This window comes from Schistocerca gregaria, chromosome 6, assembly GCF_023897955.1.
Source record: "Schistocerca gregaria isolate iqSchGreg1 chromosome 6, iqSchGreg1.2, whole genome shotgun sequence".
In the NCBI taxonomy this organism is placed as follows: Eukaryota; Metazoa; Arthropoda; class Insecta; order Orthoptera; family Acrididae; genus Schistocerca; species Schistocerca gregaria.
In genome coordinates, this window is record NC_064925.1 from 494,567,514 (window position 1) to 494,586,558 (window position 19,045).

A 19,045-nucleotide genomic window follows, 5' to 3' on the forward strand; every position below is an offset into this window, starting at 1 on the left:
ATCTTCTTCCAGTTGGCACAAGAGAGTTACAATTGTCAAATCACAAAATATTGACCCAGAAATTGACCTCTGTGAACACCCTTTGCTAGTACTTTTTATTACTTTTTGTGTACCGGCTTACCATTCCACAACTCTGTATCTACAATAATATATGAGGCTGTAATATGGAGACTGGGGACCTTTAGTTCAAGCATCCGGGCAAACAAGGCGGATCGTCATAAACTATCAAATGCTCATGCAATGTCAGTTCACATTGCTATTACATATTTTTGTTACATATCTCTACTTTTTAAGTTTGCCTTGTTAAATGCATTGTGAATACATTTCACTTTCGTTAAACCAAATTGGGTTGATAAGTCCCTGAAGCTCCCTGTGTGAATGTAACCTGCCACAGAACATCCTTTCCTAAGCCTCTGCAAGCATGTTAATCAAATAAGTTGGTTTGTAGCTTTTCTGATCAGCCAGTTCTTTATTCTCAGACCTTTTTATTGTAACAACTTTTGCTAATTTCAAACTGGGAGGCATCCTACCCAGAGTTAAGGAGTCATTCAGCATTCTGATTAGGAATGTAACAGAATGAGATTTTCACTCTGCAGCGGAGTGTGCGCTGATATGAAACTTCCTGGCAGATTAAAACTGTGTGCCCGACTCTACCGACTGAGCTACCGAAGCACGACTCACGTCCGGTACTCACAGCTTTACTTCTGCCAGTATCCGTCTCCTACCTTCCAAACTTTACAGAAGCTCTTCTGCGAAACATGCAGAACTAGCACTCCTGAAAGAAAGGATACTGTGGATACATGGCTTAGCCACAGCCTGTGGGATGTTTCCAGAATGAGATTTTCACTCTGCAGCGGAGTGTGCGCTGATATGAAACTTCCTGGCAGATTAAAACTGTGTGCCCGACACACTTGCCCGCGAAAGGCAAAGGTCCCGAGTTCGAGTCTCGGTCGGGCACACAGTTTTAATCTGCCAGGAAGTTTCAGGAATGTAACAGTTTGTACTTTTATTTGTTTGAGAACTTCAGCGTGAACACTACTTTGTCCTGGAGCTTTCCCATTTTTCGTTTTCACTACGACTAGGGCTACTTCTTCCATGAGCACTGTCTCCATCCATGGATCATTGATACATCTGTGGCTGTCATTGTGGATAAAATGACTGGATTTTTTGTTTCCTCTGTCAGTATTTTATACAGTTTACGTCACTGACTATGTAGACAGTCGCTCTATATTGTGATGCTTTTTCTCGGGATTAATCCAAGTAATTAATTGTGAATTGGTGCTTGGACATTATGTGATGGGTAATACGTTGTGTGCTTGTGATCTCATTGTATAATTTGTTTCGCCTCATGTTTACATAAACTTTTTTTATAATTTTGTCAAAACTCATGAAAACCTAAAATATATTGCAGCATATGTGACAGCCATGCAGTGGCGTTTGTGGCAGTGGTGGTGTTCCTTTGCCCCAGAACCACAAAGAATATGCTGAAGTAATCTAAGTGAAATACATGTCTGCAGAGTGGACCGTATACATATCTCTGACTGTGATCATCACGCTGCTTTCACAAGCAGCCCATGTTTGTTTACATGGGGCTGCGGAGCCTTGCCGCATTCCTTAGCAGCACATCAGCTGAGCGGACGTGGCTCCAGCTGCACCATCACTACAGAACACACCCACTGTGTGAGCATCGCATCATCAGTGGCCAAAGGAAAGGTAAATAAGCATTGTTACTGCTAAACCATGGACTCCCGAAGATCAAGCATTTGCAGGACTCTCAGTAAGGGGATGGATTGCTACCAACTAGAAGACTTGCAACTCCCGAAAATGGAAAAATAGAATCCAGGATATCATAAAGTATGTTTCAAATGTATTTGGCACAAACAGAAAAAAACTGATGCAAACCCTATAAGAGATTGAAGACACATTAGATGTGTGGAGGCACCAACAGGTGTGAATGGAAGAACAAATTTATGAGATCTGCTGTGAAACTTGAAAGACTTGTGCAGAATCAGTTAGAAAGACAAGACCAGACCTTGAAACCAAAATTAAACTGCTGTAAGAGGAAAACTGTAGGCTCAAACAAGAAAATGAAAAATGTAGAGTGCAAGTTGCAAGGTCATGTGTCTTATATGCAGCAAAGGCCACCTCACCTGGGATAGTATTACAAACAGAGGTTCGAGCTCTGTGGCAAAAATACAACATGTAAAGAACATGAACACTGTCATCATCTCAGCAACAGACAATGAGGATGCCAAGGCGGTGAGAAAAGACTTCACAGATGAATTAACACTGTAAAGGACAATTTCAAGGTCTAAGCCATTAGACTGATACAGAGAATAATCATAGAAGCCAAAAACAAAAAAAGACAGTAAAAAAAGAAAAAAAACCTTCAATGAAGTTAAAATTATTGTGAATATCAAATGCAAACGAATGAAAAAGAAAAGACCTCTGCTGACAATACATGACAGACAAAAAGAAACATCTGATGAAGAACTATTAGAAAAACTTAAATTCAAGAGACAAAGTGGAGAAATCTGAATTCTTAGAGATAAAACACTGCTTCAAAATGGGTCCTCAGCTTAGAAACAGATATCGTCGGGCTACTGAAGTAACTCCACAACTTAGGACTGTACTACTGGAAATAAGAAAGGTGTACATAGGATTCCAGAAACATAACATTAAAGACTTTGCTTCATTTCCAGTATATTTTAACTGCCACAGAATGAAACATTGTAATGCACAACACCAGATATGTGGCAGTTGTGCTCAACTTGGTCACCAGATGAATTAATGCAACAACAAGTCAGTTGGATGCATACTGTGAATTAATGCAGCAATGAGTCAGTTGGATGCATACTGTGTTGTTATCATAAGAGAAAGTGCAACCACAGCAGCAAAGAATGTGTGGCATACTTAATGTTTTTGCAACAGCTGTTTGCCAGGATAGACAATGGAGAGTAAATACAGTTACATCATTGTGAAACAGAGTGCAACCTCCTCAGCTAAAACCTAATCAGATTTCACATCACTTACAACCAAAAGGAAAAGAAAACCTCCAGCTACAGTACTTAGAAATTGGTGATGCACTGTACTATGGTGGCACTCCTTAGGAATATTAATACCAAATGAAATGGATACTGTTAAACATCCTTCCTCTCTGAACAATATTTTTCTTAGAATCAGTCACAATGTCTTAAGTCTGTCAGAATACATAGAGAACTCCGTTATCCAAGAGCTTATGCCAGTGGAACTAGCCACAGAAATCAGAGCACAGATATTTCAATGTACAATGCTGCAAACCCAGCTGGCAGCTAGAATTGAAGAATTAAAAGATGAAATATTGAATAGTGATCATCAAACAGATGCCAATGCGTAAAAGGCCATACTAAATACCCAGAAGAAGTCTGATGTATATGCAGATCCTAAAGTATGCCTTGCACTATCCCTTACAATAACAACAACAACAAAATAACATAGGAAATACAGTTAACATGTCCATTGCAGTAAAAATGTATAATATTAGCAAGAGTGACAAGTATATTAAACCACTGAAGTTAAAATCATGAGAAATCACAGTTATTGTGTACAAGTCACTTGCACTACAGAGCAGATTCAACAAATAGTCTACTGTTGAGCACAATGAATGTGCATCACAATGAAGTGGGCAGGGACAAAGTAAAATTATCAAATATACAAAACAAAGAGTTCAATATAGTAATAGTAGACATTAGACAGCATGTAGATACAGTAGGCCCGAATCAGATTTATAAACACATAGACTTACACACAAAACTGAATAAACTAGTTGACGAAAAAATTATACATATCACCCTCTGATACATAACAAGAATGGAGCGTAAAAAGGGGAACTCAATCATCTTGCCCAAAACTGAGGCAGCAAATAGATTGATACTGAAGACAAATAATCCACCCACAGATTTTAAAGAACTATGTGACCTAGTACATCAAGTTCATACAAAAAGATTGGAAACTCTGAACACGCACTACATCCACAGAGTATAGTCAGTGTATGTAGTAGAAAACTATAAGGACACTTAAAGTTACAACTCACATTTCATATGAAACATTGTCACTGGTGTGTGAATGTCATGTTGTCAGTATGATCCAGTGACACTAATGGAAGACTGCAAAGTATCTGAATCTGAAAAGTAGAATTTTCAGTAGAGTCAAAGAAAGGTATTCTCATGTAGAATCTAGGATGATTTGTGAGCAAGATTATCAACAAGAACTTAAACTTCACAGTGAATGGTTGTTTCTTGAGCATACACAAAGTATACATGGATCTCAACTGGCTGCTTCAGCAGAAAATTCTCCTGTTTATACGTACATAGAACTTCCTGACAAATCACTTTTGTTCCAGAAGGTTCTAGAAAACACAAATGTTAAATGATAAATAAGTGCATGAAACAGGAATCGAATCAATGACCTGCTCTTTGCCAGGTGGTGCCAGTATCTGCTACATCACAGCAAATTATGCACTGCATGTAGCAATATTATTCACCATGTTGAAGTTGTGATGAAGCAAGCTGGGATAATTTTAATTCCCCTCTTATTTTGCCATCTGCCTCTTTAAATTTGTTTTTTCACTTTGATCTAATTACCATTAACATATGTGTGTATAATGTGCATCTTCAAATAAGAGAAAGATTGACCCTCAGTTTTAAAGAATATAATGCCAGATCTAATTTTGCGCTTAGTTTTATGTTCATAATTGATTTTCTAATTTATTTTAACTATTCCTAGTTAATATCTTTCATTATAGGGTGAAATCAGTAATTGTTTTGTAACTGAAACAAATATAAATTCTGTATTAATTTTAAACATTTGGAAGATAAAATACTAGTAATCTTAAAGGATCTATTTACCTCTATTCGAAAACGTGTTAGCAAAGAAGGCCCTTAATTCATTCCAAAGTAATTGCCAGTTTTGTCAAAAGTAGTGTTTGCCCACTTATATTTGTTAATTTCATGATTTAAACAAATAATTCAGCTTAACCCTTGTAGTAGAAGAACTGTTAAAAAGAACCAATTTTTCGATGTATTCAGTCAAGTTTTAATTGTAATTTCTGTAAATTTAACTTTAAACAATGTGTAGTTTCAGTACCTATTATTGTAATGATATATAAGGGCCCGATTTTTGGTCACAAGTCAGTCAGTCCACAGCTGAGTTTCAGACGAGAAATCTGTGTTGACGATAAAAACAACAATGCTTCAACTTAACTGTGTAATAAGTGTTAAACAATTAGGCCATGTGTAAAAGCAATGGCAGTGTCTGCTCCATACGTACCTGATTATTCTTCAAGAACGGTGTACTTTGTGGTTAGGTTGTACTGCTCATAGACGTTCAACAGGAAACTATTGTAACAGTATATGGAGGTTTTCCTGCAAACTATTAATGAGGATTATCGAAAGTTAAACAATAGTGCACTGGCCATATAACTGTGTATTATTAGGGAGTTGTGAACAGTGAAATTAAAGTACTGTGAAACGCAACTGTACACCTGTTGGCTAAATTATTTATAGTCGTCAGTGTCGGAATCCACTACACAGTTTTCAGCCAGTGTAGCAATGCAGTACGTCGCCACCGAGGACATCAAACAAAATAAATAAAGCAGGCAGAACTGTCTCAAAGTTTTGTATCATCCTAACTGACATAGTTTTGGAATAGATAACAATTTTATTCAGTTTTTACAAGTATACAGAAAACATACACATTTCTTAGTGTTACAATGTAATATATGAGTAAAGTACTCTTTTCAGATTAAAAAGCTAGGCTGAAAAAAGCGACACTAAATACTAAATCAGACAATGGAAATTCCAGATTGGAATGTCGAAAAGTAGGATAGATTGCTACTCAGTGTTGAGATGACATGTTGCGTTGCACACAGGCACACCAGAAAGATTGCTACACGTTTAGCCTTCTTAAGAAAAGGAAACATACACACACACATATTCATTCACACTAGCAGGCACACCTCACCACCTGACTGTTATCTCTGACAGCTTGGACTGGGATGCAAATGTCATATGAGCAAAAGCAGCAATCTGGAGGGGTTGGGGCTGAAGGGGAAAATGAAAGGGTAGCAGGGAATGGATGGGGGGAGAGAAGAGCACTGTGTGATGGAGCATGTAGGAAGCAGATGGAGGCATAACAAGGCAGTGAGGTGGGAAGGGAGGGGGAAATGAGAAGTGGAAAAGGAAAAGTGGGAAAGGAGAGGAGCTGGGATGGGGAAAGATGGGTGGGTGCATTAGCGGAAAAGATGTCCCCCACCATCATTGTGTGCTGCTCTCTACCAACAAACCCCACATCTTTCCCCTCCCCTGCAACTCTCCTTTCCCCCCATTTCCCCATCTTCTCTCCCTGCAGCCTCTCTATGCTGTGCTTGATGACTGTCTTGTCACACCTCCATCTAGTCCCTGCATACTCTGCCAAACAGCACCCCTCTCCCCTTATCATGCTGTCCATTCCCTTCCAGTTCCCCTTCCATGTGCCCTCCCAATTGCTGTTTCCATTCATATGACAGTTGCATTCTGGTCCAAGCTGGCAGAGATAGCATTAATATTTGTGTGGAGTGTACTTGCTACTTGCTCGTGTGAATGAATGTGTGTGTGGTCCCTTCTATAAAGAAGGCTTTGGCCAAAAGCTAAACTTGTAGCAGTCTTTTCATCGTTTTCCTTATACAGTCAACACTAAATACTATGTAGAATAAACTTGGAATTGGCTCAGTACATGTGTGAGAGAAATCAGACAGCTACTGGAAGGAATGGTAAAAGAGAAAGAAAGTCCAGACACATTCGCGGTGACTTACACCAGCAACGAGTGTAAAGACTCTTGAGTATTAAATGAATTAAATACACTGACTGAAATAATCTGACCAGTAATAATGAAAACAATAACGATGTAATCATATAAAATGACATCAGCTCAAATGATTCAGTTCTGAGGAACCTGATATGTAATGAATATGTAGTCAGTAAGGATTTATTACATTTACAGGTTCAGCATTTCTGAATAGTTTATGCTTATGTTATTTCAATTCATTGATCTTCCTTTATTTCATCCCCATCAAAACTTTCATTTCGTTTCAGTGGAGCTAACTCAGTTATAAATTGTGAACAAGAAATGCAGAAAGCATAGATAATAATACTTCAGGATATTTAAAATCATTTAACTGGAGAAAACTATTGAAGCTAGTGTTTAGAACCTATGAGACTGGAGAAATACCAACAGACTTTTCAGAAATATGTCTTCCACACAATGTCAAAGACATTCAAGGTAGATAAATGTGAGAACTTTTGTACTGTCAGGTTGGCAGTTCATGATTCCAAAATTACAGACAACTATAATATACAGAATAACAGAATGCCAAGTGAAGATTTGTTAGATGGCAATCAGTTTTGCTACATGAAAGAAAAAGGCAGCTGAGAGGCAGTTTTGGTGGTGTGGTTTACAATTGAATCAAGACTTTAGAATAATGTAAATGAAAGATCAAGAGAAAATATTGCAGATTAAAAGATCCATAAGGCAAGGATGGAGTGTTTCTCCACTGCTGTTGCACCGGTTCATGGAAGAAGCAATTACGGCTATAAAAGAAACGTTCAGCACCGAGATTAAAATTCATGGCGAAAGGATATCAGTGCTGATGACATTGTTATGCTCAGTGAATATATGAAAGAATCACACGACCAGCTGAGTGGGTGAACTGTCTAATGAGCATAGAATATCAACCAATAGAATACCAAAGAAAATAAAAAAAATAATTAAGGCTGAAGCGACAAACTTATTGTCACAATTGAGTACCATGTAGCAGATGAAGTGAAGGAATTCTGCTACCTAGGAAGCAAGGTAGCAGATGACAGACAAAGCATAGAGGTTGTAAGAAGCAGATTAGTGCAGGAAAAGATGGAATTCCTCACTAAGTCGTCCAATATCAAACATAGCCCTTAATTTGAGGAAGAAATTTCTGATAATGTATTTCTAAAGTAAAGCATTGTATGAAAGTGAATTATAGACCATGGGAAAACTGGAAAAGAACAGAATTGGAGCATTTCTGATGTGTTGTTATAGAAGGATGTTAAAAATTAACACTGACTAAAACAAGGGGCGGGATGATACAGCACATTCTAAGACATTGGGGAATAACTAGAGGAAGTCTGAGAGACCAAAAACTTTAAAGAGGAACTGAAGAGCTGTCATAAACATCAGTCCAAAGACTGGTTTGATGCAGCTTACCAAGCTAGCCTGTCCTGTGCGCTGCTCTTCATCACAACAAAATTACTTCAACCTACATCAGTTTGACCCTTCTTACTGCAGCCAGTTGTTTGTTCCTTCTAGAATTTTTACCCCCCACAATTCACTCCATTACCAAACCGATGATTCCTCAGTGCTTAGGTTGTGTCCAATCAACCAATATCTTCTCTTAATGAAATTGTATCATAAATATCTTTTCTCTACAAGACAATAATATCCTGAGTAGATCACATTTTTGGTGTCAGAAGAGTTGCACTACTGAGAATGGCATTTTTATGTCCAGTCAACAGATTTTACAAGCATTAAGTAACAAAACAGCACCAGTTGGTATTTTCTGCAACCTATCTAAGGCATTTATCTGTGTGAATCACAAAATTCTCCTAGATAAACTGAAGTTTTATGGCACTGATGATATAGCCAACCAATGGATAATGTCATACCCAACCAAAAGACTTCAGAAAGCTGTAGTTAGTGATTCAACCAATATAGTGCTGGGGATATAATTCTGACTGGGGAGGAATAACATAGGGGTGCCCCCAAGGTTCACTTTTTAGATCCACTATTGTTCCTCATACATGTAAAGAATCTTCCGTTTAATATACTACAAGCAGAATTAGTTATTTTTGCAGGTGATGCTAGTAGTGTAATCAGTCCAAGCATACATACAGTAACAGAAGAAATGGTAAACAATGTTCTTAAAAGCATCATTGATTGGTTTTGTGCAAAAGTCTCGCTCTCAATATTAAAAAGACAATATGTTCAGTTCTGTACATCTAGAGGTACTACACCAATGATAAGTGTGACACTTGGTGAGTAGACAATAAATAGAGTATAAATTTCAAAATTCTTAGGTGGCCATATTGATGAGAATTTAAACTGGAAAAAGCATAGTTTGGAACTCCTGAAACAACTCACTTCAGAGCCACATTTTCACCTAGAATCATTGTGAAAACTGGGGAGAGGCAAATCAGGAAATTGACATAGTTTTCAAGTTTTCATTCAGTGATGTCATGTGGAATAGTATTCAGCTGTAACTCATCTTTAAGAAAGAAAGTCTTCTTTGCTCAAAAACATGCTGTAAGATTAATGTGATGCACATCCATAATCATCTTGTAGACATGTGTTTGAGGAGTCAGGCATTCTGACTACTGCTTCACAGTATATTTAATTCCTTATGAAGTTTGCTGTAAACAATCTACTGCAATCCAAAAGTAATAATGATGTACATGATTACAATACCAGAAGGAAAAAATTTTATTCATTACGACATTCTAAGGTTGTCATTAGTACAAAAAGGGGTCACGGTGCTTAAAAAAGCATGTAAATGTAAATATAGGCATATGTACAAAAATTATAAAGTAATAAAAGATTCTCCTGTAGCATCATAGAAAGCTTCTATTCTCTTGTCTGGACTGTTTATCAGGCTCTTCCACCCAACATTGTCCAAATCTTTTTGTAATTCTAAAAATGCTGTGAAAGTATGTTTACTGGTCTTGAGTGTAAGATAAGTCATAGCATGGCTTCATGTGTTCCTAAATTTCTACAGAATGTAAACTGATCTTGCATCTGGTTGGCCTCAACTAGTTTTTACATTCTACTAAAAATAATTTGTGTCAATATTTTGGAACCACTATTTACTAAACTGATGGTACAGTAATAGTCACATCTCTCAGCAACTCCCTTCTTTGGATTTTGAATTATTACCATACATTCTTCTTGCAGCATGAGGGTAATTTGCCTGTGTCAGACACATTGCATATCAGGTGGAACAGTTTTGTAGTGGCTGGCTTTCCCAAGGATCTCAGTAATTCTGAGGGAAAGTCATCTACTACAGAGGATTTGTTTCTTCATAGGTCTTCCAGTGCTCGTCAAATTCTTTGATTGAAATATACGGTATCTAACAACTAATCAAGAAAATTGGATGTAAGTGCTACTCTGAGATGTAAAGAGTGGCACAGGAGAAGAAGTTGTGGCAAGTTGCATCAAGCCATTCTGAAGTCTCAACTCTGATCAAAAAATAGGGAAAAAACGCTAAAAGCAATGGAAGTGGACAGTGCATCGTGATAATGTGGAGCTGTTGAGGAATAATGCTAAACTGGAATGCAAAGCGTTCTCCAACATCTTGTTTGATGGTCTCTTCCCAGTTGTTCAGAGAGAGATTGTCTCATACCAGTGTGGATTTCTCCCAGGGAAATCAGCAATAGATCAGATCTTCACCTCAAAGCAAATTTTAGAAAAGACTGTTGAGTTTGTGATTGACAAGCACCATTTCTTCAGAGACTAAAAGTCAGTGTATGCTAACAAAGACGAAGATCAACTGTACCTTGTTTCGATTGAACTAGGAGCTCCTGCAAAATTGTCAAGTTTTGTGAGAATGATAATGAAAGAGGTCAACAGATGGATGAGAATGGGACAGATCCAGTAGATATATGAGATTGTTTAAGACAAGGAGATGAACTGAGATGTCTCCTTTTTAATGTCGCCTTGGAGAAGGTTGTGGAGTATTTATTTACACCTGCTGACAAGGGAACTATCTTTTATAAATTGGTGCAAATACCTATCTATGCCAAAGGCATAGGTATTGTTGCAAAAACTTGAAAATTAGTGAGGAGATGTCATTGTACTTGAGCAGACCAGCACAAATATTGACTGAATGCCAACAGCACCTGTTTTGCATTATTTTTAAAAAAATCTATTTTCCTCGATTCTCCTAACTCACATCACCAGATTAATGAGTTATAAAACATTTTTAAGACCAGTGCTTACATATGCCTCAGAAACTTGGCTATTAATATCAAAAGATATTGGCATTCTTGATGACTGTGAGAGAGAGAATCATTGGCCTAAACTGTGAAAGAGGAAGGTGGTAGAGCGAGTACAGTCAAGAGCTTTATGCTGTGTATAAAGACTCACCGGTTAGAATAATGGTGAAATCAATCAGATCGGAATAGTTGGGGCACGTGGCAAGGATGAATGATACAGAAGTAGTTAAAAGCATGTTAGACAGAAACCCAGTGTTTAAAAGAAGACAGAGCCAACTGAAAATCAGATGGATAGATGGAGTACCTGCAGAAAATGGGCTGTATAGGATGGAAAGCTACAGTGTTGGTTCACGGCAGAGAATTGTTGGAGAGGCCAAGGTTCACAGTGAAATTTAGGACTACAGAATAAGAAGAAGAAGGGAAGTGGACAGTGTGCCATGCAGGAGTGCCAGCTTTTGAAAATCAGTGAGGGTGCTTTGAATCAAAGTTCACAAATGTTAAAAACTAACTTTCCTTAAAATCCAGTTTCAGGAATTTTTCAGTGACCAGTACTTGATGAAGGTCAACAAACTATTATTTATTTTACCACACTAGTTAATTAATACAAAATATAGTCCACAGAGAAGTGTTTTATTTTTTCAAATCTTTCTGTAATTTCTATTTCATACACATAAAGAATGTGTTCCTACCAACAGTGGATTGTTTGATGAAAATGTTCGCTGCAGTGTCACGTTTCAGTTTTTTTGCTTCTTGTTCATGGACACGCATGACAGTGTTATTGTTCAATTTATCTTAAGTTTTTAATTGTATAGAGGCATAGAGAGACCATTCTCCTGTAAATTTAGAGGCTCATATAGCTAAAATGATCTTTATCAAATACATCACCTCTGGAATCAATTCACCGACATGCATGTTTGAGGAACAGAAGATCACTAAGCCATCTGTACTTCCAACGAAATAATTTTTAGATTTATACTCATCTAACATCATATTTCTGTGCAAAGTTTAATCTCCTCTGGGTCAAAGTCATTCTAATAAAATTCTACTAGATAAATGCAATCTTTAGTTTTGGAAAGAAGAAATGTTTCTGTTTGTTTGAAGAGAGTCAGAGGAACTTTAAAAAATTGATACTTGAAACAGTAAATCACAATATCTAAAACCTGAAAATAAATTATCTGGCAATAATCATGGGTGCTGTCAAAAGCACAGGGTAGAACGCTATCATCAAGGTTTGCGAAATCTTTCAAATTTTTTAAAGTTTTGGGTCTCTGATATCAAATTTTTTGGACGGTTCCATACTTCATTAAAACTGTCATCAATTTGAGATAACTTCACAACATCTTGGACATTATTATTATTGTCCATGGCCTTTTGGAGCTGTAGAGAAAATTTTTTAGAAAAGCGTTCACAATTTCAACTGGCTTTAAAACTGGGATGAGAAATGTTGTAACAAAGACAAATACAGAAGAATACAAAATGTAAGAAATCCTTAGCTTTAGCACCAGCATCCAATTTTTGTGAACTTTGGTTCCTCGAAGAACGAAATTATGTGTTCGTATTCTGGAAAACAGTTTCAAACTTATTCTACAGCACCACCTAACATTGCAAAAAGGCCAGAGAGCTACAGGACAAATAAAACTAACATGTTGGGCAGCTTGCAGAGACTCTTTTGCTAGTCACTTGAGGGGCCCGTGTGCAAAATTGAACATTTGTCACATTTGAAAGGTATCTCTCACCATGGTCACATTTTGCATTGTCTCTTGAGCCACAAAGTTCAAAGAAAGAGCCAGACAGTTAACATGAAGAAGTTGCTGCTCAGTTCCTCTGATTTCTGCTTGCAACCCAGAGAAAGCATCGGTCATATTTGCAGCTCAGTCAGTAGCAATAGTTCTGCATGACTTGACATCTAGAGAAAAACAAGTGAGAACATACATTAACATTGTCAACAATAGTTCAGCTACAGTAGATTCAGTATTATAGAAACCAAAAAATTAAGCAAATCGAAACTTGCTCTTGTTGACAGATGTCATTGGTTTCATCTAAATCATACCGTGCTACACAGTACAAATGTACTCCTCCACAAAGAACACTACTGAGTGAGTGAATATCGATCGACACAAAACCAGCGGTTTAAATCTCTGCCACCTGTTGGCCATTGGATGTAATGATGGAAAGCTTTCATGATGTTTTCGTGAGAGGCTAATGCTAAACACTTGTGAGTTGTTTCTGGAGTAGTGAGAAGTTTTAAGCCATGCTTGCATGGGCCAACATGAGGCCACAGAGTCAAAACTGGCATAGTTGACAGTTTTGAATTGTTCTCCAATTTCTATTTTTTTTTCATTTTTTTCTGTTTTATTTTCATTTCTGACTTTGTGTGGTTGCTGAACACCCCAAAAAACGTTTGGAGAAGGTGCACGAACACTGGAGCAGCGACAGAGTCAGCGTTCCTAGTGCCATGTTAAAGTAGCATCATCCAGATGTAAGGTTGTACACAATTTCTTTACAAAAAATAAGCACGAAGGCAAGATGAAAAGCCTTCGGTTAGACACAGAGATGACATTGAAAACAATGAAATTTACTTTCTTTTATGTTGGTGCCTGTGCAGCAGTGTAAGTCAAGTGTCATCTTGTTCTTCTGAAAAGTTTTTGACAACCTTGCTAAGTAGTCGCGTTGCATGTGTTTTGTTCAAGTAACTAATGTGTAACAACATGCTGTCATGTGTTCTTGTTTTATTTTTATTTACTTATTTTACTTTTATTGTGAACAGAAGTGAATTTGATCAGGGTGTGTAACAAGCCCGCTCCTCCATTTTCAGCAGTTGAGTAATTGGTGACTGGATTCTGATATGGCCACACTTTTCTTCAAGATGGTGTATATCAAACAACATTCCAAAACTGTAACTGTTATAAGTCTGCTTCTTCAACAACACAGATTTTATTAAGCACAGATTATTAATAATTAAATCACAGAAAGTAATAGTTTCTGACTCTTCTGGGAATACACTAAATGAAAAACTGCTGCAGGTGGATGCCTCTTGGCCACCACAATACTTTGGAATTTTGTTAAATAAGTCACACATTAGTGGAGGAGAACATTGTAATACCATTTGGGAAGCATTTGATTGAATACGAACCGTGTTATCAGTGCACCAATACGCTGTTGATTCATTCACCGAAAACATGAGTGTTGGCTAGAGCAAAGACAGTAACTACAGTAGGCAGACAGGCAAGTCTAGCAAACCAATATTAATAGCAGGTAACAATAAAGTCTAAATCACAGACCAGGAGAAACCACGTAGCCCAGGGTTGTTATCAGTAAGTACATGGGAATGCTTGCTCAACAAGCCGAGACAGTGATACTCTGCAGCAGCCGTGAATTCTGCTGCGAGGTTGTTGCCTTGTGACTTGGCACAGCTAACTATGCAAAAGATTTGTGTAGTGGGCATGGAAATGAAGTTTTCAGTAGTGAAACTTCCTGGCAGATTAAAACTGTGTGCCCGACCGAGACTCGAACTCAGGACCTTTGCCTTTCGCGGGCAAGTGCTCTACCATCTGAGCTAGCAAAGTTATAATCTGCCAGGAAGTTTCATATCAGCACACACTCCGCTGCAGAGTGAAAGTCTCATTCCGGGCTTTCAGTAGTGCTTGGTCCTTTTAAAAAGAGTCTTTGTGCCAAGGTGTTGGTCCACAACTTCCAACTAGACATGATATACCATTTAAAGCAGTAGGTGGAAGCTGGTGGTGCTGCAAAAATCCAGTGTTGATTTCATTTTCTTGGATTTATAGGGAATTATTTTTATTGACTACCTTGCCAAGGGTATAACAGTAACTTGAGTAATAGGACTATATCTTTTGAACCAAGTGGAACAAATTATGTGAGGAAAGCCCAGAACTGTCACTGAAAGAAAGAAAATAATCTTCATCAGATGAATGGAATTAATTGTGAAGGTGCCTAAGTTAAGGAAACCTGAGGGAAGTGAAGTTCAGATATAGGAACAGCTGACCTGAAAACCAGATTTGACAGCTCTGACATCACTTATTCTCAAATCTAAAGATATTTGTGACTGGAATTTTTGAAGCAAATGAAAAGGTTTGGACAGCTGTATATGGATATTTTTCAGATTTCCTGAACATAGACTTAAGAAATGGAATCTGCTCATTGGACGACCATTGAATAAAATACATTGAGCTAAAATCACAATAATTTGGTAAATAAGTTTCTTCATATTTGGTGAGAAGTTTTCTCTTGTTTCTAGATCATGCTGTCCAGACAACATATTTAGTAAGCTGTTTTCTTGGATGGGTGTTATGTGTCTTCAGAATATTTTAAAAATTGAAATTGTAAGTGAAAAACATGTTACAGCTTTTCCAAATGTCAAAAAGTGTTAGATCACAATTTTAGAAGAAGGATCTTAACTTTCATACAATGTTTGCAGTTATGAACAGTAAAAGAACAAAAGGAAAATAAGTCTTGTTTTGAAATATTAAATCTCATAAATAATGCACATATGTAATGATTTTGTAAGTAATGAATTACCTTTGCAACCTTAAGTTTGAAAGTAAATACAGTATACTGAATATTGTCGCAGTTTTGGAACCAAGATTAGATTAGGTTAGATTCAGTTTTCATTCCATAGACTCAAAAGTGAGATGATTCTTGTGGGTGTGAAACATAGCAGAAAGGTAACATAAAAACATAGAACATTTGAATGTAATACCACTCCTGTGATCGTTAGTCAGAAGATCATCAAGATATGTGCATATATTACAGTAAACTGAAACTGCTAACATTTACAGAATTAATTGCAGCTGAAAACTTGAAAAGAGAGTAATATTGAGGTAGAAGAATTGGGTTAATGGAAGCAATAACATTGATGTTCAAGATATATGAACTGCAATAACTTTATTTTGATCATCACATTAAGGGCTGCACAACAAACAGATTTTGAGACTCTCTTAAATCAAGTGGTTGTGTAATGTGACAAGAAAACTGTTTTGAATAAAAAATAAAATTCACCACAAATATAATTTATTTTGCTTCAAATCAACAACCTTCACCACCTAATACCTGCTGTTTTGTATAGTTCATCATTTAGTCCCCTTCACTCCTTAATTTCTTCTACTTTATTGTAAAGGAAATGCGACTTCTGACTTGAAGGCAAAATAGCCTGTGGAAAGATAGACTACTGTCTACTCTGAAGAGCAAAAAAGTGGGTTAACTGAGAGTACAGTGTCAGTATACATAAGTTTACTCACCAAGCAGCAGTGGCAAAACACACACATAAAAGACTGTTGTGATTGGCAAGCTTTCGGTGCCAGAGGCTCCTCCTTCAGGTAGAAGAAAAGTCATCCAAACTGAGGTTAGGGAAGACTTACGGATGAGAAGGAAAGTCTAAAGTATTACCTTCTCATCCCATATGGTAAGCCTCCGCCGGCCCGCGGTTCTGGGTAACTTTCCTCTTTTCATAGATCTCTCCAGCACTTTTCCTTCACCCTTCTTCCTTCCCCTTCAACCATTCTGCCTGAAAAAGGAGCCCCTGGCTCCGAAAGTTTGCCAATCACAACAGTCTTTCATGTGTGTGTTCTGACACCGCTTGGTGAGTAGGTTTTTTTATCTATTAAATTAAATAATTTTATCAATAATTGATTGTTTTTATTGTTATAATATACATAAGTTGATATTCAAACTATGTATCCAGAGTAATTCCATTTCTACAGCAGAAAAAAAATAGATGTGCTTATTGGAAAAGTATCATATAATCCTACAGATTATCCTGAAAACCTGTTATTCTACTAGCTAAATGCCATATAAAACTTGTCTTGCTCTGTAGTCTGCAATACTTTTTATGTAGTTTTGTCTGTTGGTATTTATTTCCAGATTCCTGTGGGAGGATAGTAATGACTTAGATGAAGAAGAGACTCATGAAGCTCTGCCACCCTTTCTTGTGGAGGTGGAGCTGGAGAATGAGAGCACAGATGAGGAATTGGAACAAAACCAATCAAACCACACTTGTCCTGATTGTGGCAAGACTTTCTCACGCTCTGATAACTTAGCCAGGCACCGCCGATCTCATGAAGGCTACAACACTCGACCTTACACGTGCCCTAGATGTGGGAAACGATTTGTTCGTGCACAGCATCTTGACCAGCACTTCCTCACACATACTGGTGAACGTCCCCATGTGTGTTCTCAAGCAGGTTGTGGACGAAGATTCTCTCGTATTGATCACTTGCGTAAACATGAGAGAATACACACTGGTGACCGCCCGTATCTTTGTCCACTGGCCCAGTGTGGGAAGGCATTTGGCCAGAATACACATCTCCAAAGGTAACTTCATCTGACTTTATATCTAATGTATAAGTTGCTGTTATGTTCATGGTAGAACAGACACATAAAAGATAAGAAGTTACCTTTCGCATTTTCTTGCACCATCACTTATCATGTTGTAGTCTCATTTTTCTCAAATCTTGTTCTTCAGATACGCTTTGCGAGGAGCAATATTATTTAATTCCATTGTCTCAGTGACCATTTGCAAGTCTTTCAATTGGATGCCACTGTAGCATCCAACTAGGAAAAGGGGACCTAGAGGTTAATGTGGAATCTGAACCATGTCATTCCTAATGACTCCTCACATCATTGAGAGGTGATTGCTTGATTAAAGGCAGATTGAAAAGTTCCGTAGTTTGTCTGGGATTTGATCCCATGACATCAAGGTTTCCAGCACACACTGTGCTACTAGACCACTAGCCTAGACACAACGAGTGATACTGAATGCCAGTAATGGTTTAAGTTGTGTGAGAAATTAATCTGTTTATGATAAATTATTTTACCCACTACTTGCGTGATACATCATTGTAGTATTTGGTTATTTTTAAAATCTCTATCTGAAATCAATTACTAATTACAAGAGTAATATTGTCAATTATAGAATTAACACTTCACACCGGAAATATTTATTGATCTCACACAAAAGTACTCTTCAAGCTTAACTGCATGCCTAATGAGAGTGTGCATTCCTATTTGCTCATACATAGAATGTTTCATTAATTAAAATATTCCATGTGTATAAAAGTCTCAATACCACATGATGATTTCAGTACCTCTTTAAAGATACAGAAAGATCTTTCTGTCTCCTACCTCCATAAAAATTAGATTTCTCCCTACATTGGTTCTTATAGTGGTTGTCCCTTGCAAATGAAATCCTTTACAAAGCAGCTGTAGTTGAAGCACATTCCACAGAAGCCTGTCACATCAAAAATCTGTCAAGGACTTGGAAAATCTGTTATGGGTCTCACGTTTTCTGGATCAGGAAAGACACTTTTTAGTTATTATGGGTAGAATGCACTCTAGATGCTCTTACAGAAATTTATTCAAACAACTGGGGAATCTCATCATGCCAAGCCAATGCATTTTTTCACTAATGTGCTTTGTTAACAATAATAATACAATTTACAGAACAAGCAGTGAATATCATGATCATGATACAAGAAATAAACATGACCTTACAAAGATATAAAAAATCTCAGCAAGCCTCAGAAAAGAGTACATTATTCAAGCATAAAATTATGTGATAAACTTCCAGGACATGTTATATCAGTTATTGGGGATAAGATTTAATTCAAAAAACAGCTTTACCTTTTGAATAGCTCTTTTTGTTCTTTACTAGAATTTTCTGACAATGTGTAATAATTAGCAAAATGTGTTTAATTTTAAGCATTCCTATAAGAAATGGCTATATGGCACTGGTATATCAGTTGTTGACAGAATGCTTTTTGTGTGAATTGTAATGTAAGCCTTATAATTTGTTTTTGCAACCATCATTACTACCATAATCTGTGTTGTTATTTGGACACTTGAACCTCATATATCTGTTTACATATGATTTAGCTTGTAAGCTAATTATTGTAATAATGTTACGCATTCTACACCCTAGTGATACACTCCCATAGAGGATCCATGGAAATTGAAAATAAATAAATAAATAAATAAATAGTTAACTTGTCACCCCCAAG

General features: G+C 37.1%; 1 protein-coding gene across 1 annotated transcript in view; it reads left to right on the plus strand.

Annotated features, from left to right (window-relative positions):
* Nucleotides 1–19,045, plus strand: part of LOC126278922 (zinc finger protein 436-like) — a 92,997-nt gene that overhangs the window by 22,344 nt on the left and 51,608 nt on the right. The window contains exon 3 of the mRNA XM_049979197.1: nucleotides 16,911–17,360. Coding sequence (XP_049835154.1) covers nucleotides 16,911–17,360 — 450 coding nt within the window. The remainder of the gene's footprint in view (nucleotides 1–16,910; nucleotides 17,361–19,045) is intronic.